This window comes from Podarcis muralis, chromosome 9 (genome assembly GCF_964188315.1).
Source record: "Podarcis muralis chromosome 9, rPodMur119.hap1.1, whole genome shotgun sequence".
Taxonomy (NCBI): Eukaryota; Metazoa; Chordata; class Lepidosauria; order Squamata; family Lacertidae; genus Podarcis; species Podarcis muralis.
In genome coordinates, this window is record NC_135663.1 from 29,571,635 (window position 1) to 29,588,316 (window position 16,682).

The 16,682-nt window shown below is 47.5% G+C and overlaps 2 protein-coding genes across 4 annotated transcripts; one reads left to right on the forward strand and one right to left on the reverse strand.

Moving 5' to 3' along the window:
* Window positions 1–255: 255 nt before the first annotated feature.
* Window positions 256–10,903, reverse strand: LOC114604455 (centrin-2-like). 3 transcript variants are annotated; one of them, XM_028744555.2, is made up of 5 exons: window positions 10,745–10,903; window positions 7,281–7,436; window positions 4,619–4,747; window positions 4,392–4,529; window positions 256–3,832 (listed from the first exon to the last, which is right to left on the reverse strand). In XM_028744555.2, exons 1-5 carry the CDS (start codon window positions 10,832–10,834, stop codon window positions 3,743–3,745), a joined length of 603 nt encoding a protein of 200 aa, XP_028600388.2. In that variant the 5' UTR covers window positions 10,835–10,903; the 3' UTR covers window positions 256–3,742. The 3 variants fall into 3 exon arrangements, with proteins under 3 accessions (XP_028600388.2, XP_028600389.2, XP_077790149.1); XM_028744556.2 differs by lacking the exon at window positions 10,745–10,903 and adding an exon at window positions 7,669–7,836; XM_077934023.1 differs by lacking the exon at window positions 7,281–7,436 and having other exon boundaries at window positions 10,745–10,883.
* Window positions 10,904–12,158: 1,255 nt separating this feature from the next.
* Window positions 12,159–16,075, forward strand: BBS12 (Bardet-Biedl syndrome 12). Its single transcript, XM_028744675.2, has 2 exons — window positions 12,159–12,358; window positions 13,763–16,075. Exon 2 carries the CDS (start codon window positions 13,768–13,770, stop codon window positions 15,973–15,975), a length of 2,208 nt encoding a protein of 735 aa, XP_028600508.2. The 5' UTR covers window positions 12,159–12,358; window positions 13,763–13,767; the 3' UTR covers window positions 15,976–16,075.
* Window positions 16,076–16,682: the final 607 nt, after the last annotated feature.

Sequence of the window (16,682 nt, forward strand, 5' to 3'; positions counted from 1 at the left end):
AAGAACCTTGCCAATATTAATGGTCCATTGCAATGTTACTTAAGCCTCCCATGTATCATACTGTAAACCACAATTAGTGAGTCAAAATCTAATGAGATGCCTCTTTACAGCCCAACAGGAATAAGTGGTGAAACTGTAAACCCACTGAAGAATTAAGTGAATCATACCTACATCTAGGCCTCCCTCAGTTCCCTACGGCAGCTGCTAAAATATAAAGTGAAAGGAATAAAAGCACTAAATGATTTAGAAGTACAATCGGGATTCAATTATCTTTATTAAACCAGAACTAAATCAAAATATAACTCAGATATACATGCAAGCAGAACATTAAAAACAAACAGGAAATTGGAAATGAGAGCAGAGTAGCTCCAAAGTGTTATGCCTTGGAACATGAACAAGTAAATAACTTCAGACTGCAATTAAAGAAGAAGAAAAGATCAGAGAAATAACCCACAGGTGTACAGATGAAGTAACTTTCAAGCTTGGCCCATCTTACCAAGTTTCACTATGAATAATAAAATGGAACTTAAACCAAAGGGGGGGGGGGGGAATCACTACTGTTCCCCATTATTACCGTAAATGCAAAGAAAAAAAAGTAGGTGGAGATCATGTTTCCAAGGCATCCCGTTAATCTGTTACATATCAACAGTCCCCAAAAGCCCCAAACGAAGAGAAACCCCCCCATTCATTGGCAGACTGCATGCCGCACTTCACGTTTTCTTCACCCAGGCGTTGTGACGCCAAATGAAATTCTGACTTCTTTTTTCACATTTCCATTTCTGTTTATCAGATTTCCTGCCTGCCCCAAATTGTCTGTATCTCTGGCAATCTAAATCTTGATCCTTATACACAGTGGCTGGTGACTAATGTAAAAAGTAAAAGTTCCTCTTCAGGCTCCTCTCTCAATGTGTTCCAAAGTGCGCTTCCTGGTGTCTAAGGCTCACTTGTCAGGCTTGCACTTCTTCCAAACATATATATGGACATAAGAGTCCTGCTCAATCAGCCCAAAGGCTATCCGGTCCACCATCCTATTCTCACAGTGGCCAACATGAGGCCTATGAAATGCCCACAAACAGGACTGCATATAACAGCACTCTCTACCCACTTAGTATACTGGGCAAGTCAGATTCAAAGGCATACCATCTGACAATGGACCTTATCCTTCATGAATTGGTCTAATCCTTCTTTAAAGCCATCCAAGTTGGCTGCCATCACTATATCTAGAGAGAGAAAGGATTGTATAATTAAACTTTCTCCATCCTGTGTTCTAGCATTAGGAGAAGAGAAGGAAAACTTGTTTCTATCAACTTCCTCTTCTATTGTGTCTGCCCCTTACTCACTTTTTCCTAAATTAAAAAGCTCAAAACTTTTCCTCATTGGGGGCAGGGGACTCAGGCAAGGTTTCTTTCATGAGAGTGTTGCACTCCAAAGTATGCACAACCTAAACACTGCAAGAGCTGGTTTAGAACATGCTGGAAGTCAAACATCGGAATCCTCTGCTAGGCCCATAACCTACTGTCAGTAGATCATTGATGGCTGTCCCAGCAAAACTGTAAAATCACCCCTACCTTGAGAAAGTAGCTGCCTGCATTAAAAAAAAGGGGGGCCCTCTCAGGTACAATCTTATGCATGTTTATTGAAGATCTCATAAAGTTAAAAACAGCATCATTTGAGACATCAAGCAGTAGATTACATACATGCATTGCCTACATGTAAAACACCTAGAATGGAAGGAATTGACAAGTGGTCCTGCTTAGACTGTGAGACAGTAATTTCTTATATAACGGCCCAGATACTAGCCACAAAAAAGTTGTTAATCAACACCAAGTAACTGTTTCTAGAAAAAAAAGAACTTTGTAAAGCATTTATTGCACTGACGCTTTCAGGGAAGGTTAGGAATTTATACGCACTTTCATTGTAAGATCACCCACTTTTCCTTATTTAAGATATTCCACATCACAGATTCAGGCACCCATGTGGAGGATCATGCCACTCAGAAGAAGCTGCCATGTGAAAAGCAATGATTTGGCATATGGACCTCACTGTGTGGCACTGAGTGCAAGACCTAGGCAAACCAGACATTAAAAACATGCCAAACCAAAGTCACCCTTAGATAGCTTGTGTTAACTTCACTGGGGCTACTCCCAGAATGAAAGAAAAAGTTTACGCTTAGGTCTTTGCAAAACTCAAGGACTTTGTATAGCAAACATTTATATAATTCTATAAGATCTGACTCAGGGACACGGGTGGCGCTGTGGGTTAAACCACAGAGCCTAGGACTTGTCGATCAGAAGGTCGGCGGTTCGAATCCCCGTGACGGGGTGAGCTCCCGTTGCTCGGTCCCTGCTCCTGCCAACCTAGCAGTTCAAAAGCACATCAAAGTGCAAGTAGATAAATAGGTACCGGTTCCGGTGGGAAGGTAAATGGTGTTTCCGTGTGCTGCTCTGGTTTGCCAGAAGCAGCTTAGTCATGCTGGCCACATGACCCGGAAGCTGTACGCCGGCTCCCTCGGCCAATAAAGCGAGATGAGCGCCGCAACCCCAGAGTCGGCCACGACTGGACCTAATGGGGTCCCTTTACCTTTATAAGATCTGACTAACAAGATTGCAGCAGTCTGGCATACACTGTAAGCACCTCCATATACAGCAGGGACAGGGAACCTGTGGCCCTCCAGATGTTTAGGGATGTAACTCTTCACTGGCCAGGCTGGCTGTGGCTGATAGGAGATGAAATCCAACAGCCTGAGGTACACAGGCTTCCCATTCCTGATACAGAGCACTGTTGCTAGCTGAATCCCAGTGATATGGGTTAAAATTCAAATAGTGGGGGGTCAAACAAGATGCAAGAGAGGAGAAGGGTGATCATGAGTGACTGTCCAGAGGAACAACAGGAGGCAGTGCTTAGCTTTTCCCCCTCCAGCTGTTTTCCTGCTCAAAATTCCATTCCCATCTGCTCCTCACTGGCTGAAAAGGGCAATTTCGAGCAGAAAAACTACTGGAGGGGAGAGGGTTAAGCAGCTCCAATTTGTCCCCTGACATTTTCCTGATGAACTGGAAGCCTCTCATGACCACCCTCACATTTCAGATGCATTAACGGTCAGAACTCTGCTTGGCACTCCGTAAGGAACTACTGGCATCCAAAACCATCTACCTCATAATCTCTCCCCTTCAGTTAAGACTACCATCCTTTCTTCTTTCAGTGAGGAAAAAATTGAATGTTGCTACAATTAAGGCTCACATATATTCACCTGTGTAGCTGAGCGAGGAACATGTTATTGACAAATAAAGATCTTATCACTTTACCATCCAAACCAAACACATGTTGGTGCAAATTCTTTAATGAAGAATTACAAGTCACAATTCTGGTGTAATTTTTGTTGTTTTTAATGGGGTAGTAAATCATCGTGATATCTCTCAAAGTCCTAGGAAGGAGGCTGCCTGTGCTCTGATCTTACATTTTGCAAGTTTTATAATGTGAACAAATCTTAACTTGGCCAGATATGAACCACAGTTTTCGAGTCAGGAACTGTTTAAATCCAGCACCTTAAAAAAACAACCCCAAACTATTTGGCAGATATATTCTCTCTCTCTCTCTCTCTCTCTCTCTCTCTCTCTCTCTCTCTCTCTCAAAAGCACCACTCATCTCCCTCCCTCAATCCAAACCTGCCATACTATTGAGCTCATCATAGAATAGCAGAAATATTTTTAAATATTTGCGGGTCACCTTTTAGGTAACATAGCCATTAATATAGACTGGTCTTCTTCATGATTCTCAAGAACTCCTGTTCATCTATTTCACCATCACCATCACGGTCAGCTTCATCTATCATTTCCTGTAAAAAAAACCACTGAAGGTTAAGCACTGACCTGGAAGCATCCAGCACTCATTTTGTTAAGTGTTTTCTCAGCTCCATTATAATGCCCAAAATTGAAATGCTTGATGAATAAATATCCTAAATACAAACAGCAAACTCTTTTGCCAAATGCCTTTGCTTATGTAGTCAAAACAGAACTGTTTAAACACAAGGTATCAGCGGGATTTGAAGACACTCATGTTTTCAGAACTACAAAAAATAGTCATATTTTTTTTCTTTCTCTTGGGGTAAGGGGGGGGGGGGGGCAAACGTCCAACAATCAGGACTGAGCATGTTCAGTTCTACAAAATGATCACTGCATGTTGCAGGAGTGTGGAGAATACCAGCAAGGGGGAAATAGAACAGCATAATCCAGAAGAGGTGATGGCTGAACAGGTGTACTTCAGAGCCCTCTGAAATATGCACAAATACAATTAAACAGCCCAATGGCCCTCAGTACCACCAGCTCCAACTATTACCCAACTATTTAAAATATGCAGCATCTATGAATAAAGGCTTAGCACAGCAAAACATTTACCTGTAACTCTTCATCTGTTAAGTTTTCTCCAAGTTCCTTGGCAACTCTCTTTAGGTTCTTAAATGAAATCTTGCCTGTCCCATCATCATCAAATAATCGGAAAGCCTTTAGGATTTCTTCTTTGGTATCTTTTTCACTCTTTGAAGAAAAGGAAGGGGGAGAGAAGTAAAGGAAGAAGAAGTGCTGACTCTTACTCCAACTGCACAAAAGCAAATTTTATGTCTTACCATTTTTTGGGTCATCATAGTCAAAAAGTCTTCAAACTCTATGACACAGCTTCCTTCTTTCCCGATATCTGCTACCATCTTTCTAATTTCTTCTTTCTTTGGCTCAAAGCCAAGAGCACGCATTGCAACCTGTAATAGAAATGCAAACCCCTTTTATACACACAAGTTGGTGTTGGAAACATAAGGGAGAGCCACCTGGAAGCTTGCGTGACTAATGGGCACCAGCTGATTAGCAAGACAGGAAGCTGCCTTAGACCAAGTCAGAAAAATGGTCCCTCTAGATCAGTATTGTCAACACTGACTGGCCAGAGTTTCAGATTGGTATATATTTTTTCCAGTCCTATCTAGAGCAGTGTTTCCCAACCTTTTTTGGGCAAAGGCACACTTGTTTCATGAAAAAAATCTCGAGGCACACCACCATTAGAAAATGTTTAAAAAATTAACTCTGTGCCTATATTGACTACCGTATTTTTCGCCCTATAGGACGCACCGGCCCATAGGACGCACCTAGATTTTGGGGGGGAAATAAAGGGAAAAAAATTATTCCCCCCCCCCAGAGGTGGGGCTGGGGCGGGAGAAGCCCGAGCTTCCCCCGACTACAGCCCCCAGAATGGGAGCCAGAGTGGCTCCCGGAGCTTGCGGGACTGGGGGTGGGGGAAGCCCGAGCTTCCCCCGCCCCCAGCCCCCAGAAAGGGTCCGAGAGCGATGGCAAAGGTGAGCGCACCTTCGCCATCACTCCCAGAGCTTGCGGGACTGGGGGTGGGGGAAGCCCGAGCTTCCCCAGCCCCCAGAAAGGGTCCGAGAGCGATGGCGAAGGTGAGCGCACCTTTGCCATTGCTCCCGGAGCTTGCAGGAGCTGGGGGTGGTGGAAGCCCGAGCTTCCCCCGCCCCCAGCCGCCAGAGCAGGTCAGAGAGCGATGGCGAAGGTGTGCGCACCTTCGGCATCGCTCTGGGACCTTGCGCGGGCTGGGGGTGGGGGAAGCCGGAGCTTCTCCCGTCCCCAGCCCCCAGAGCGGGGCGGAGAGCGATGGCGAAGGTGCGCGCACCTTCGCCATCGCTCTGGGACCTTGCGCGGGCTGGGGGCGGGGGAAGCCGGAGCTTCTCCCGTCCCCAGCCCCCAGAGCGGGTCGGAGAGCGATGGCGAAGGTGCGTGCACCTTCCGCATCGCTCTGGGACCTTGCACGGGCTGGGGGCGGGGGAAGCCGGAGCTTCTCCCGTCCCCAGCCCGCAGAGCGGGTCGGAGAGCGATGGCGAAGGTGCGCGCACCTTCCGCATCGCTCTGGGACCTTGCGCGGGCTGGGGGCGGGGGAAGCCGGAGCTTCTCCCGTCCCCAGCCCCCAGAGCAGGTCGGAGAGCGATGGCGAAGGTGCGCGCACCTTCCGCATCGCTCTGGGACCTTGCGCGGGCTGGGGGCGGGGGAAGCCGGAGCTTCTCCCGTCCCCAGCCCGCAGAGCAGGTCGGAGAGCGATGGCGAAGGTGCGCGCACCTTCCGCATCGCTCTGGGACCTTGCGCGGGCTGGGGGCGGGGGAAGCCGGAGCTTCTCCCGTCCCCAGCCCCCAGAGTGGATCGGAGAGCGATGGCGAAGGTGCGCGCACCTTCGCCATCGCTCTGAGACCTTGCGCGGGCTGGGGGCGGGGGAAGCCGGAGCTTCTCCCGTCCCCAGCCCCCAGAGCGGGTCGGAGAGCGATGGCGAAGGTGCGCGCACCTTCGCCATCGCTCTGGGACCTTGCGCGGGCTGGGGGCGGGGGAAGCCGGAGCTTCTCCCGTCCCCAGCCCCCAGAGCGGGTCGGAGAGCGATGGCGAAGGTGCGCGCACCTTCCGCATCGCTCTGGGACCTTGCGCGGGCTGGGGGCGGGGGAAGCCGGAGCTTCTCCCGTTCCCAGCCCCCCGAACGGGTCGGAGAGCGATGGCGAAGGTGCTCGCAGCTTTGGCATCGCTCTGGGAGCTTGCGCGGCTGGGGGGATAGCTTCCTTAAGCCTGGAGAGCAAGAGGGGTCGGTGCGCACCGACCCCTCTCGCTCTCCAGGCTTCAGCGAAAGCCTGCATTCGCGGCGATGGGATGTGGGAGGGAGCTCGCTCGCCGCCCCGCGTGTGCTCGTCGCCGCCGCCCCGCCTCTCGCTGCCCGACTCGCCCGCCTCCCTCCCACGGCACACGAGGCAACGTGTCACGGCACACTAGTGTGCCGCGGAACACCGGTTGGGAAACACTGATCTAGAGGTTGAAGCTGGGACCTTCTGGATTTTTTGAAAATTTCAATAAATATGTTATTAAAAAAAATTTTAAAAAATGAATGACTCTGGAGTTGTGGTGCTCATCTCGCATTACAGGTTGAGGGAGCCGGCGTTTGTCTGCTCCGCAGACAGTTTTTCCAGGTCATGTGGCCAGCATGACTAAGCTGCTTCTGGCGAACCAGAGCAGTGCACAGAAATGCCGTTTACCTTCCCGCCGTAGCGGTACCTGTTTATCTACTTGCACTTTGACGTGCTTTCAAACTGCTAAGTTGGCAGGAGCAGGGACCGAGCAAAGGGAGCTCACCCCGTCACGGGGATTTGAACCGCTGACCTTCTGATTGGCAAGCCCAAGGCTCAGTGGTTTACACCACAGCGCCACCCGTGTCCCTAGGATCACACTATAAATCACTAAAAGAATACACACACATACCTTTAATTCTTTAACGTCAATGGTGCCAGATCCATCTGTGTCAAACAAATCAAAAGCTTCCCGGACCTCCTGCTTTTGCTCCTCAGACAATTCATGTTTCAGCCCACTTTTCCTTCGCAGGTTAGCACCCAAGGTTGGTCTTCTAAAACCGGATGCCTTTCATTAAGCGAGAGAAAGAGAGAATTTAAAAATATTATTTGCAGAAAGCTAAAAATAGAATGCGAGACCCGGGTGGCGCTGTGGGTAAAACCTCAGCGCCTAGGGCTTGCCGATCGGATGGTCGGCGGTTCGAATCCCCGCGGCGGGGTGAGCTCCCGTCTTTCGGTCCCAGCTCCTGCCCACCTAGCAGTTCGAAAGCACCCCTAAGTGCAAGTAGATAAATAGGTACCGCTTTATAGCGGGAAGGTAAACGGCGTTTCCGTGTGCTGCGCTGGTGCTGGCTCGACAGAGCAGCTTCGTCACGCTGGCAACGTGACCCGGAAGTGTCTCCGGACAGCGCTGGCCCCCGGCCTCTTAAGTGAGATGGGCGCAAAACCCTAGAGTCGGACACGACTGGCCCGTACGGGCAGGGGTACCTTTACCTTTACCTAAAAATAGAATAATACATAGTTATCATATTCTTAAAAAAAAATTATGTCTACATATATTTGATTTGCCAAAGTTGCTAAAATTAAAGAGCTGAGGACTTTTGGGCCACAATTGTTTACCTCCCTGCTCCTCACTGTTCTGTACTGAAGTACCTATTATGACTACTCGCGCAAAGGTGTTCTCACAGGTCTATATTAGATATGGAACCAGATCAGGCAATACAACCCCCTTCCCCCAGATCTGGCCCATCACATATTGGGGAGAAAGCACGCTCAACTCCTTCCCTCCTTCCTAGCACACTAGCGCCACCTGCCCCTCCCCATCTCTACCTGTGGGGATGGAATGTACAACGGCCGCCCACATGTGTACAGTTATCAATGCACATAGGCAAAAAGAAAAACATCAGGTTTGATTTTCCTATTAAAAGCAGGAAATTAAGCACGCACACAATTATCATCTACGCACATAGAATTGTGCAAGTGTCACTGGGTTTTTCCCGCCTCGCATATACCATGAAGGGCATGGCAGACATGGTGGGTGGAGACAAGCTGCGCACACATGCTCACCTCCACAAACTGGGGAGATGCATTGTCCAAGGCAGCTCATTCAACAAATACATGTTTGAACATACACAGGCAGTCCAGCTGTGTTGTATAAGCCTTTGCCCCAAGTAAGCATGCAGCCGTGCCACCTCACGCAAAGAGGAGCTCTAAGTAGATAGGCACAGACCAGTACCTTTTAATGCAGCTACTAAGCTCGCTTTTCACTTTCTCAACACCACTTCTGAAGACACTTCTCTCTTCTGTTTGGCAGCCCTGCTTTGCACCCATTTTCACCTTCACCCCTGTGCCTATGCCTCCCCTCTTATTTTGTGCAATCCACCCTTGCACACAGCCCCTCCCACGCTAAGCTGGATCTTCCTCCCCATCCACATATTGAACTACTAAGCACCCTTTTCACTACTGCCCACTTATTAAGCCCATCTGTTCTTCAAACACTTTCCTGTCCTTGTTTTCATTATCCTATACCTTCTGCTCCCTTTTTTGCAACTCCCTTCATACCCATTTTCACCTTTACCCTGCATTCTCTTCTTCATCCTCCTTCCGCACAGACCACCCCCACTTTCATATTTCCTCGTCTATTTCACAGCCCACACACTCCATTATTATCTTCACCCTAACTCCTTTTTTCAACTCCCCCTTACACAGAGACCACATCCGTTCCCATGCTGTAGCCACTTTTGCTGTGATTACATAAGTTGCTGTATCTTGAAGGCAAATAGAATCTTAGAGAAGCACACCTGCCAGTTACTTTGTTCAGTTAGAGAAGGTTCAGTTCAGTTGATAGATGTTGTACCTATACATACATGGGTGTTTATGCTTGCTAATAAAAGACCTATTCTAAATGATTACATTGAATCTGGAACTTCATGTTGAAAACAACACATGGTACCAGGGATGAAATACATTGTGCTAAAGTACTGTGGAATATTTGAGGGCTCTGCATCCTTTTAACTCTTTCACACAGGGCAGCTGAGGAAAGGAAGAGGGAGAAAATTTGAATACAGTGGTACCTCGGGTTACATATGCTTCAGGTTACATACGCTTCAGGTTACAGACTCCGCTAACCCAGAAATAGTACCTCGGGTTAAGAACTTTGCTTCAGGATGAGAACAGAAATCGTGCTCTGGCGGCGCAGCGGCAGCAGGAGGCCCCCATTAGCTAAAGTGGTGCTTCAAGTTAAGAACAGTTTCAGGTTAAGAACGAACCTCTAGAATGAATTAAGTACTTAACCTGAGGTACCACTGTACAAGAAAAAAATGAAAGGCGCTGAAAAGAAAATGGCAGTTTTAAACAGTGGCAGAGGGCCACAGTGAGTGGAAAATTGAGGTTTTAAATACTGTAACAGAGTAGAGCAAGCAGAAGGAGATAACTGAGGGGGGGGAAATGGTGGTTTAAAACAAAGCTTCAGAAAGGAGTGGAGAGAGGCTCTGTTGTGTTACCTTTTCGGTGTTAGCTTCTGTTTTGTATGCACCTCTGCTATTTCTCCTTGTTAAAACCTTTTTTGCAAATCTATTCAGACTTTTCCCACTTCTTCCCCCTCTCAGTGTCCTTCCCTTCTAGTTCTCATGCCACAGCCACAGCTGTTGTGCAACCTGTCTTCTCTTTGACTCCCCTACCCCTACCCAACCACGACTTCATGCAAATCCAGGATTGTGATGTGACACTGCAAATCTTCTAGTGGAGGCTGTGTGATAGCGGTCTTACCATTATACACACACATGCACATTGTGTGACGAAAGTGTGTTGAATAGTGGCTGTTCAAACTGCCTCAGAGAAGGAATGCTGCTTGCTACTTGGAGGCACGGCACAAGTTTGCACAGACGTCTGGAGTGTCTGGGGCAAACCGAGCAGACCCAGTCACCCTGAAAGCCAAGTAACCCTTCCCCCAACTAAGTCTAAAAAGTGGAGAGGGGCAGGAAAGATGGGGCTGGCACAAGAGATCTAGGGCTTGGGCACTGCTGCCCCACAGTCTTCTAAATTTGAGATGGAGGCATCAGTTATAAAGCTAAATGGCACACTTACCTGCAAGGAACTCAGTGGGTCTTACTTCCCTGTAAACATTCAAAGGAGCACTGTCAGATTCATATTGGCGTTGTTTTTACTCGCCTCTGCTTATTATAGCAAACCGCGAGAAAACCACGAATAACATGATGGGGGGGGGGTGAAAGATGTTCCGGGGTGGGCAGGCTTTGAAGAGATTGGAATGGGCGGGCAAACAGACAGATTTACCAGCTCTGGTCCTCATAAGTAGCAGGCGGGAGCAGGCACTGTTTTATAATGCATGAAGAACTGCGGGCAGGAAGCACAACTCACCATTCTGTAAAATCTGTCTCGCCCCGCGCTTGGTTCGCTCAACGAAGAGGCGGATGCCGACTCTTCAACCACCTGCGTTCTCTGACTCATGTCGCTCCGCCCCTAAAAGCTGAACACTGTCCAATGACAGAAGGGATTCCCGGCAAGCCCCGGCTCCTTTTCTCTTCCCAGGACCAACCAGGCGGCAGGAGGGGAGTTGCGGGCCTTGTGACATCACGCAGAACGCTGTTGCCATTTCTGGCTGGATACACAAACAAAGCGGAGGCGGTGTCCTGGCAACCGCCCCCCCCCCCCCCCAGGGCGCCGCCGTGCTGTTAACAGGGAGGAGAGACTGAGCGGCCAGGGGCTTGATTTATGTCAGGAAGCTGGCCCCTTCTCTATTTGCACTGCGGAGTCCTGGAATAAATGAGGGAGCAAAAAGGAGGAGGAAAATAAACTGCCTTTTAGCATGTGCAGAGTGTCTCTACTAGTACAAATCCCTTAGATGATAGTCACATTGACCCGGGTGGGGAGAACCCTGAACGCCATAGTGCGGTGATGCCAAAGTTGTGAGCAAGCTTTGGAGCTCTCCAGGACGCTTCTTTGGCGTGAATGTTAATACTGGACGTGGGTTGCGCAGGTATCAGGGAGCGAGGGAGGAACAAGAGAGTACAGGAGCCAGAACAACGAGGTGAAAAGGCTTCAGTCTGCAGTCTGTCCCTGCAGTGGGTTCTCCCTGCACGCTTTACACATTAACCACGCAGTCCTCTTATGCGCCCGCTGACTTAAACGGGACTTGGCTCTCCGGGAAGTGCACCCAGTAATAAGGCTGCAGTTAATGTGGTTCCTGGGTGAGGAGTTTGAGCCGCAAACACTTCCACTTTGAGAAGCGAGTTCCAAGAATTGGCAGGCAAGCAGTCGCACTTTCTAATCCTTTCGGTGTTGGTTTTGCAAGTCGAGAGGCGGGTGAATACACGCACGCATGCACAGTGCACTTCTCTGAAATATTACACTTAAACGATACTTTCAAGGCAGCATATTCAAACTAATTACAGTCAATACATCTCTTTTCTGCGAATCTACAACGGCTCGGAAGAAAGAAATAGCGGCTATGACTGAGCACAGAGAAGCGCGGAGGAGGGAATCGAGAAAATCCAGTAGCAGCAATTCTTGTGCCTTAAAAAATTTGTGTGTGTGGTCCCTTCCCTCTTCAGAGACCACCCAAAAAATGCTCGGGGCACACCTCTGCCCTTTTGTATTCTCTGACTGGTTTCCGGCCAACGGCCACTGCTCTTCCACTTCTCTTGTCCCGCCCCTTTACCTTTGTATCCCCACTAACAGCAAAGGCTGGGCTATCACCCCAGCAAGGGCTGGGTAAGGGCAAGGGCTTCAGTAGATGTTACTGAGCGTGCTCGGAGCTCAGGAGCATGCTCAGTAGAGTGCCTTGAATTCCGTCCGGGGCGGGCAAGAGAGTTTGGGCTTGCAGGCTAGTGGGGGCTGGAGGGAGAGAAAGAGATACACACAGAGAGAAGCGAAAGCTGTTGGGAGCTCTGTGGAAGGGAGATGAACAACTGATGCTTAGGCTCAAGGCACAGCGTGATGCCATCTTTCAGAGGGGAACCTAAAGTTAAGCAGGTAATGTATTTTTTTAGGGCGGTGTGCTGGGAAGTATTGGGCTATGGTGGTCCTGCTGCCCAGGGAGAGGGCAAGACCTACGCAGTCCTCTCTCCGGGTGCTAAGTGCAGGTGAGCCGCCTGGCTGGCACGGCAAAGTTGCTCTGTGCCTTCCCTTTGGGGGATGCAGCAGTATGGCTTGAGCCTGCTGGGTCCAGTTCCTTCCTACGGCACACAGCTCAGGCGGAGAGAGGGAGCAAGCAAAGGTGCTGGCAGTTGCCTTGGTCACTTGCTGCGTTGCTTAGCGCAGCACAGAGCAGAACATCCCGTAGTAAGCGATGGCACCCACTCAACAGGACTCAAGCCTTACAGCTTAGTAGCAGCTGTTATACACACAGCCTTCCTGGGAAATTGAGGCCTTGGCAGCTGCCCAGCTATGCAAGCTCTTCATGCAAGCCTTGAATATTTTTTCCAGGCATTACCTGGACACCACAAAGGACAGAAGGAAGGTACAGAGATAGGGTCACATTCCCTTTATTTGTTCAGTCCGTTATCCATCATAAACCAAACAAGTTAATAATGCACCTGAGTTTTAAAACCACTTGACCTGCATGTTCATGCTACTTCAGAAATGGGAGGTGTATTTATTTATTGCCTGAGGGCTATTTTGCCAATTTATTGCCATGTGTGTGCCAAAAATGCACCTGTGAGCACACAAATGCACATTTTCAACAGCTAAAGTAGGGTTTTGATTCTCTTGGCCTCTGACCTGGCATGCCATGGCAACCCTACTCTAGTATACTCTGTGTGTGTATGTGTGCATTCATTCAGGTAAAAAGTGTTTCTAAAGCATTCAAAACCAGGAATTTTTTCTGCCCTGGAAGAGGTGTTTCCTCAGGACATAATGGTGATTCTGAGAACTGCCTTGCCAAATAGAACACTTTGGAATCCTTTGGTGTGGCCAACCTAGAATCCACCCAGGAAACGGATCCAGATGCTTCATCTAGTATCATCCCCTGTTTCTGCTTCTTATGTTACTTAGACAATTAAGGATTTGGTAGGTTTTGCAACAAAAATGATGCAAGTCCATTATTTTAATGGAGAAAGACATATAGCCTCCCCCATTTCCTGTCCTTGCTCCTGTGATGTTCTCTTCCTAATAAAGTCCTCACAGTTTCTCTGGTAGTGGATGTGGTTTCTTTACCTTCCTTAATTCTAATGCTGGCATCTTAGTTTCCTGTTCTGCACCCACTTGGTATCCCCCAATATGTGAGAAGCATGGATTTTTATTTCCGTCAGGAAAATGGATAAGTTGATATATCACCTTGGAAACATTAAAAGTAAGATCCAACACTGTGGAATGGATGAAGTAAGAGCTGGAAGGCATTAAAAGGCAGAAGCAATAAGTCTTGTGTTTCATTTGTAGATGTCATGGCTTTCCGGAACATGAACAGAAAGAGGCATATTGGACTGCAGCAACTTTCAGCTTTGGCATCCACCGGAAGGACATTTTTAGGACCAGTGAAATCACTCAAATTTATTGTTGATGAATGTACTCCTGGTGGTGTGTTGGTTTGTTCTGCAGTAAGACTTCTTGAAAGCTTGGATTTAACTAGTGCAGTGGGACAACTTCTTAATGAAGCCATCCAGGCACAGAACAAAGAATATAGAACTGGGACAACTACCCTGTTGTTTCTTGTCAGCATTTGGAGCAAGGCTGTACTTGAATGCCTTCAGCAGGGTGTTCCCCTTTCCATAGTGGTAGCTGAGATGTTTGAAGGCCTGAACTCTTGCATTGAACATCTGCAGTGCCATACATTATCACTACACAACATGCAGCAAAGACTATATGATATTCCTTTTAAATGTGATGACAAAGCCTCCAATGACATCTGTTCTGGCATTGCTGGAAAACAGGTAATTGAAATGAAAACTCCAGATACCAAATCCTACAATAGTTATTTGCTTGAACATCCTTATGATTATGCACAAGTATCAGAAGAAGAATCAGAAATTGCTACAATCCCGGAAGCAAATGCATGCTATTGTCAGGGAAAGTGTGCATGTCCAGGAGTATTGACTGCAGGCAGCAGAGTTAGTTCACTAGGTAAATCAGTCGAAACCAGTTGTGGTTTTACAGTTTGCAAAACTGTGAGTCAGAAAAGCTTTAGCTTTCAAAGCTGTCCTTTGGGTGCCTCAGGACGTAAGAAAATATCAAAAGTAACCCACTTCAGTAGGCACTTAAGCAGTATAAAGGAAAGTCCTTCACTGCAGCAAACCAATCAGCTGGCCAAATGCACAAAACCTTTTAATGGGTTAAGTGATTTGGGGCAACTGGCAGTGTCTTTGAGCCATGGAAATTGGCACGCAATGAAACTGGTACAGGATATTCTCAGATGCCAGCTGCAGACTGCCAACAGAATGGCTGTTGTCCATCCTTTCCAATTGAATATTTCAGAAGTTGTGACGTGTTGTTTACCAGGCATGTCTGAAAGTCATTCTTGTGTCTGTCCTGGGTACATCACTTTATTACACCCAGAGAAAGTTGCTGTTGCTAAGCAGCTCCAGGATAGGCCTCTTCGTATTATTCTTGCCGATGGTGACCTGAGCGAAACATACCACCATCTGGGGTTTAACAGGTCACAGAATGTAAGAATGTTCTTAGAAAGTCCAGCTGTGGAAGACAACAGCTCAAGATTGTGGGTCAACTCCATGTTGGATATTCTGATTCAGTCCAGGGTAAATCTAATTTTGGTACGAGGCAACACATCAGCAAGTTTAGAAGAAAGATGCCTGCTGAATAAGATAGTGACAATTAACGGGGTAGCTGACAATGTATTGAAGGCTTTTAGTGATGTTACAAGAGCAGACAGAGTGACTTACCTCACCCAAGTAAATGAGCATTGCATAGGTGAGGGTGTCTATCTGAACCTCTGTGGAGAATTAAAGTTAAGTTGGGTTGGATTGAATGGCCAAGTGCCAGTTGCTTTAACAGCAAAAGGCATTCACCTGACAACTGCTGTGCTTAGTTGCCCGGTTATATCCAAGATGCAAGCCATCGAAGATCAGTTTTGGACCTGCGCTCACCGTGTGCATCATGCCCTTCTCGATCAAGCAGTCTTTCCAGGAGGTGGCACCGTGGAGCTCCTGTGTCTTGCTTATCTTGAGAATCTGGAGAAAGCAGCCAAGAATTCCAGGGAAGAAGAGTTTCATGATGGCCACTCTTGGCTTGCAAAAACTTCAGAGCAATATAAAGCTCTTGTGCTCAATGCTTTGTCACGCGGTTGGCATCAGTACATTTGTACCGTTATGTGTAACAGTGCAGACTCTGCATCGGAGCTTGAAGCCAGCACCTTTATACAACAGCATCTCAGGAAAGCAGCCTTGAGTGGTGTGCCGTCCACCTACCTGCTGGATGAGTTTAAAAAGGGGAGGATGGGAACAGCAAGCCCTGAACATGGTGGGACATTTGAAAAGCCTCTGAAAGTATATGACAATGTTACTGCTAAGATGGAAGCGTGGCGTAGAGCTCTCGATTTGGTCCTGTTAGTGCTTCAAACAGATGCTGAAATTATCACAGGGCCTAAGAGGGATCAGTTGCTAAAGTCGCAGGCCTCAAGTGAGTTCATGTTTTTGTAAGTAATGTGCAGGCCTGCATATGGTTATGTTAACAAGTATTCCTGGCCAAGTTCAGAAGCAAAAAATATATGACGAGAATAAAATTCAGAATGATTGCCTTCTTCGTTTTAGAAATCAAAATCCATTCCCAAGAAAGGACTCAAGTCATGGAAGGGCACGTTCCTCATAACCTCCATTTCATCATAATTTCTTTTATTTTTTCCTAGATATTGCCATTGACCATAAATGTGTTATCAGTAAGTTCCATTCATTTCAGCAGGACGTAAAATTGTGTGATAATCTTGGCTCCCTTCGAGCTGAGCTATTTAAGGGTTCCATTCTACAGTACAACTAGTTTGTTTCTTTTTAAACTGATATAATTCTTCTTTATAAATTTAGATGGTGCCTTTTAACTTTGTTTTAAGGCATGCAAATAAATTTAAGGTTATAAATTTGGAGGGGGGGGGACACCAGTAAATGATTAGGTTACAGGGGTGGAAGCAATAAAGTGCCATTGAGATTTCTTTTTGGACGTTCCAGTGGCTGTCCTTGAGGGGGAAATCTGTTATCGCCCCTCCGGGAGACAGGGATTACTGGTAATTGCTAAGCCACTCTGGGTATTGTAGTCTTGTGAGAGGAATGGTGACCTCCTAGCAACTCTAAGCATCCTTAACAAACTACAGTTCCCAGGTTTCTTTGGGGGAAGCCCATGACTTTCAAGCCGTATA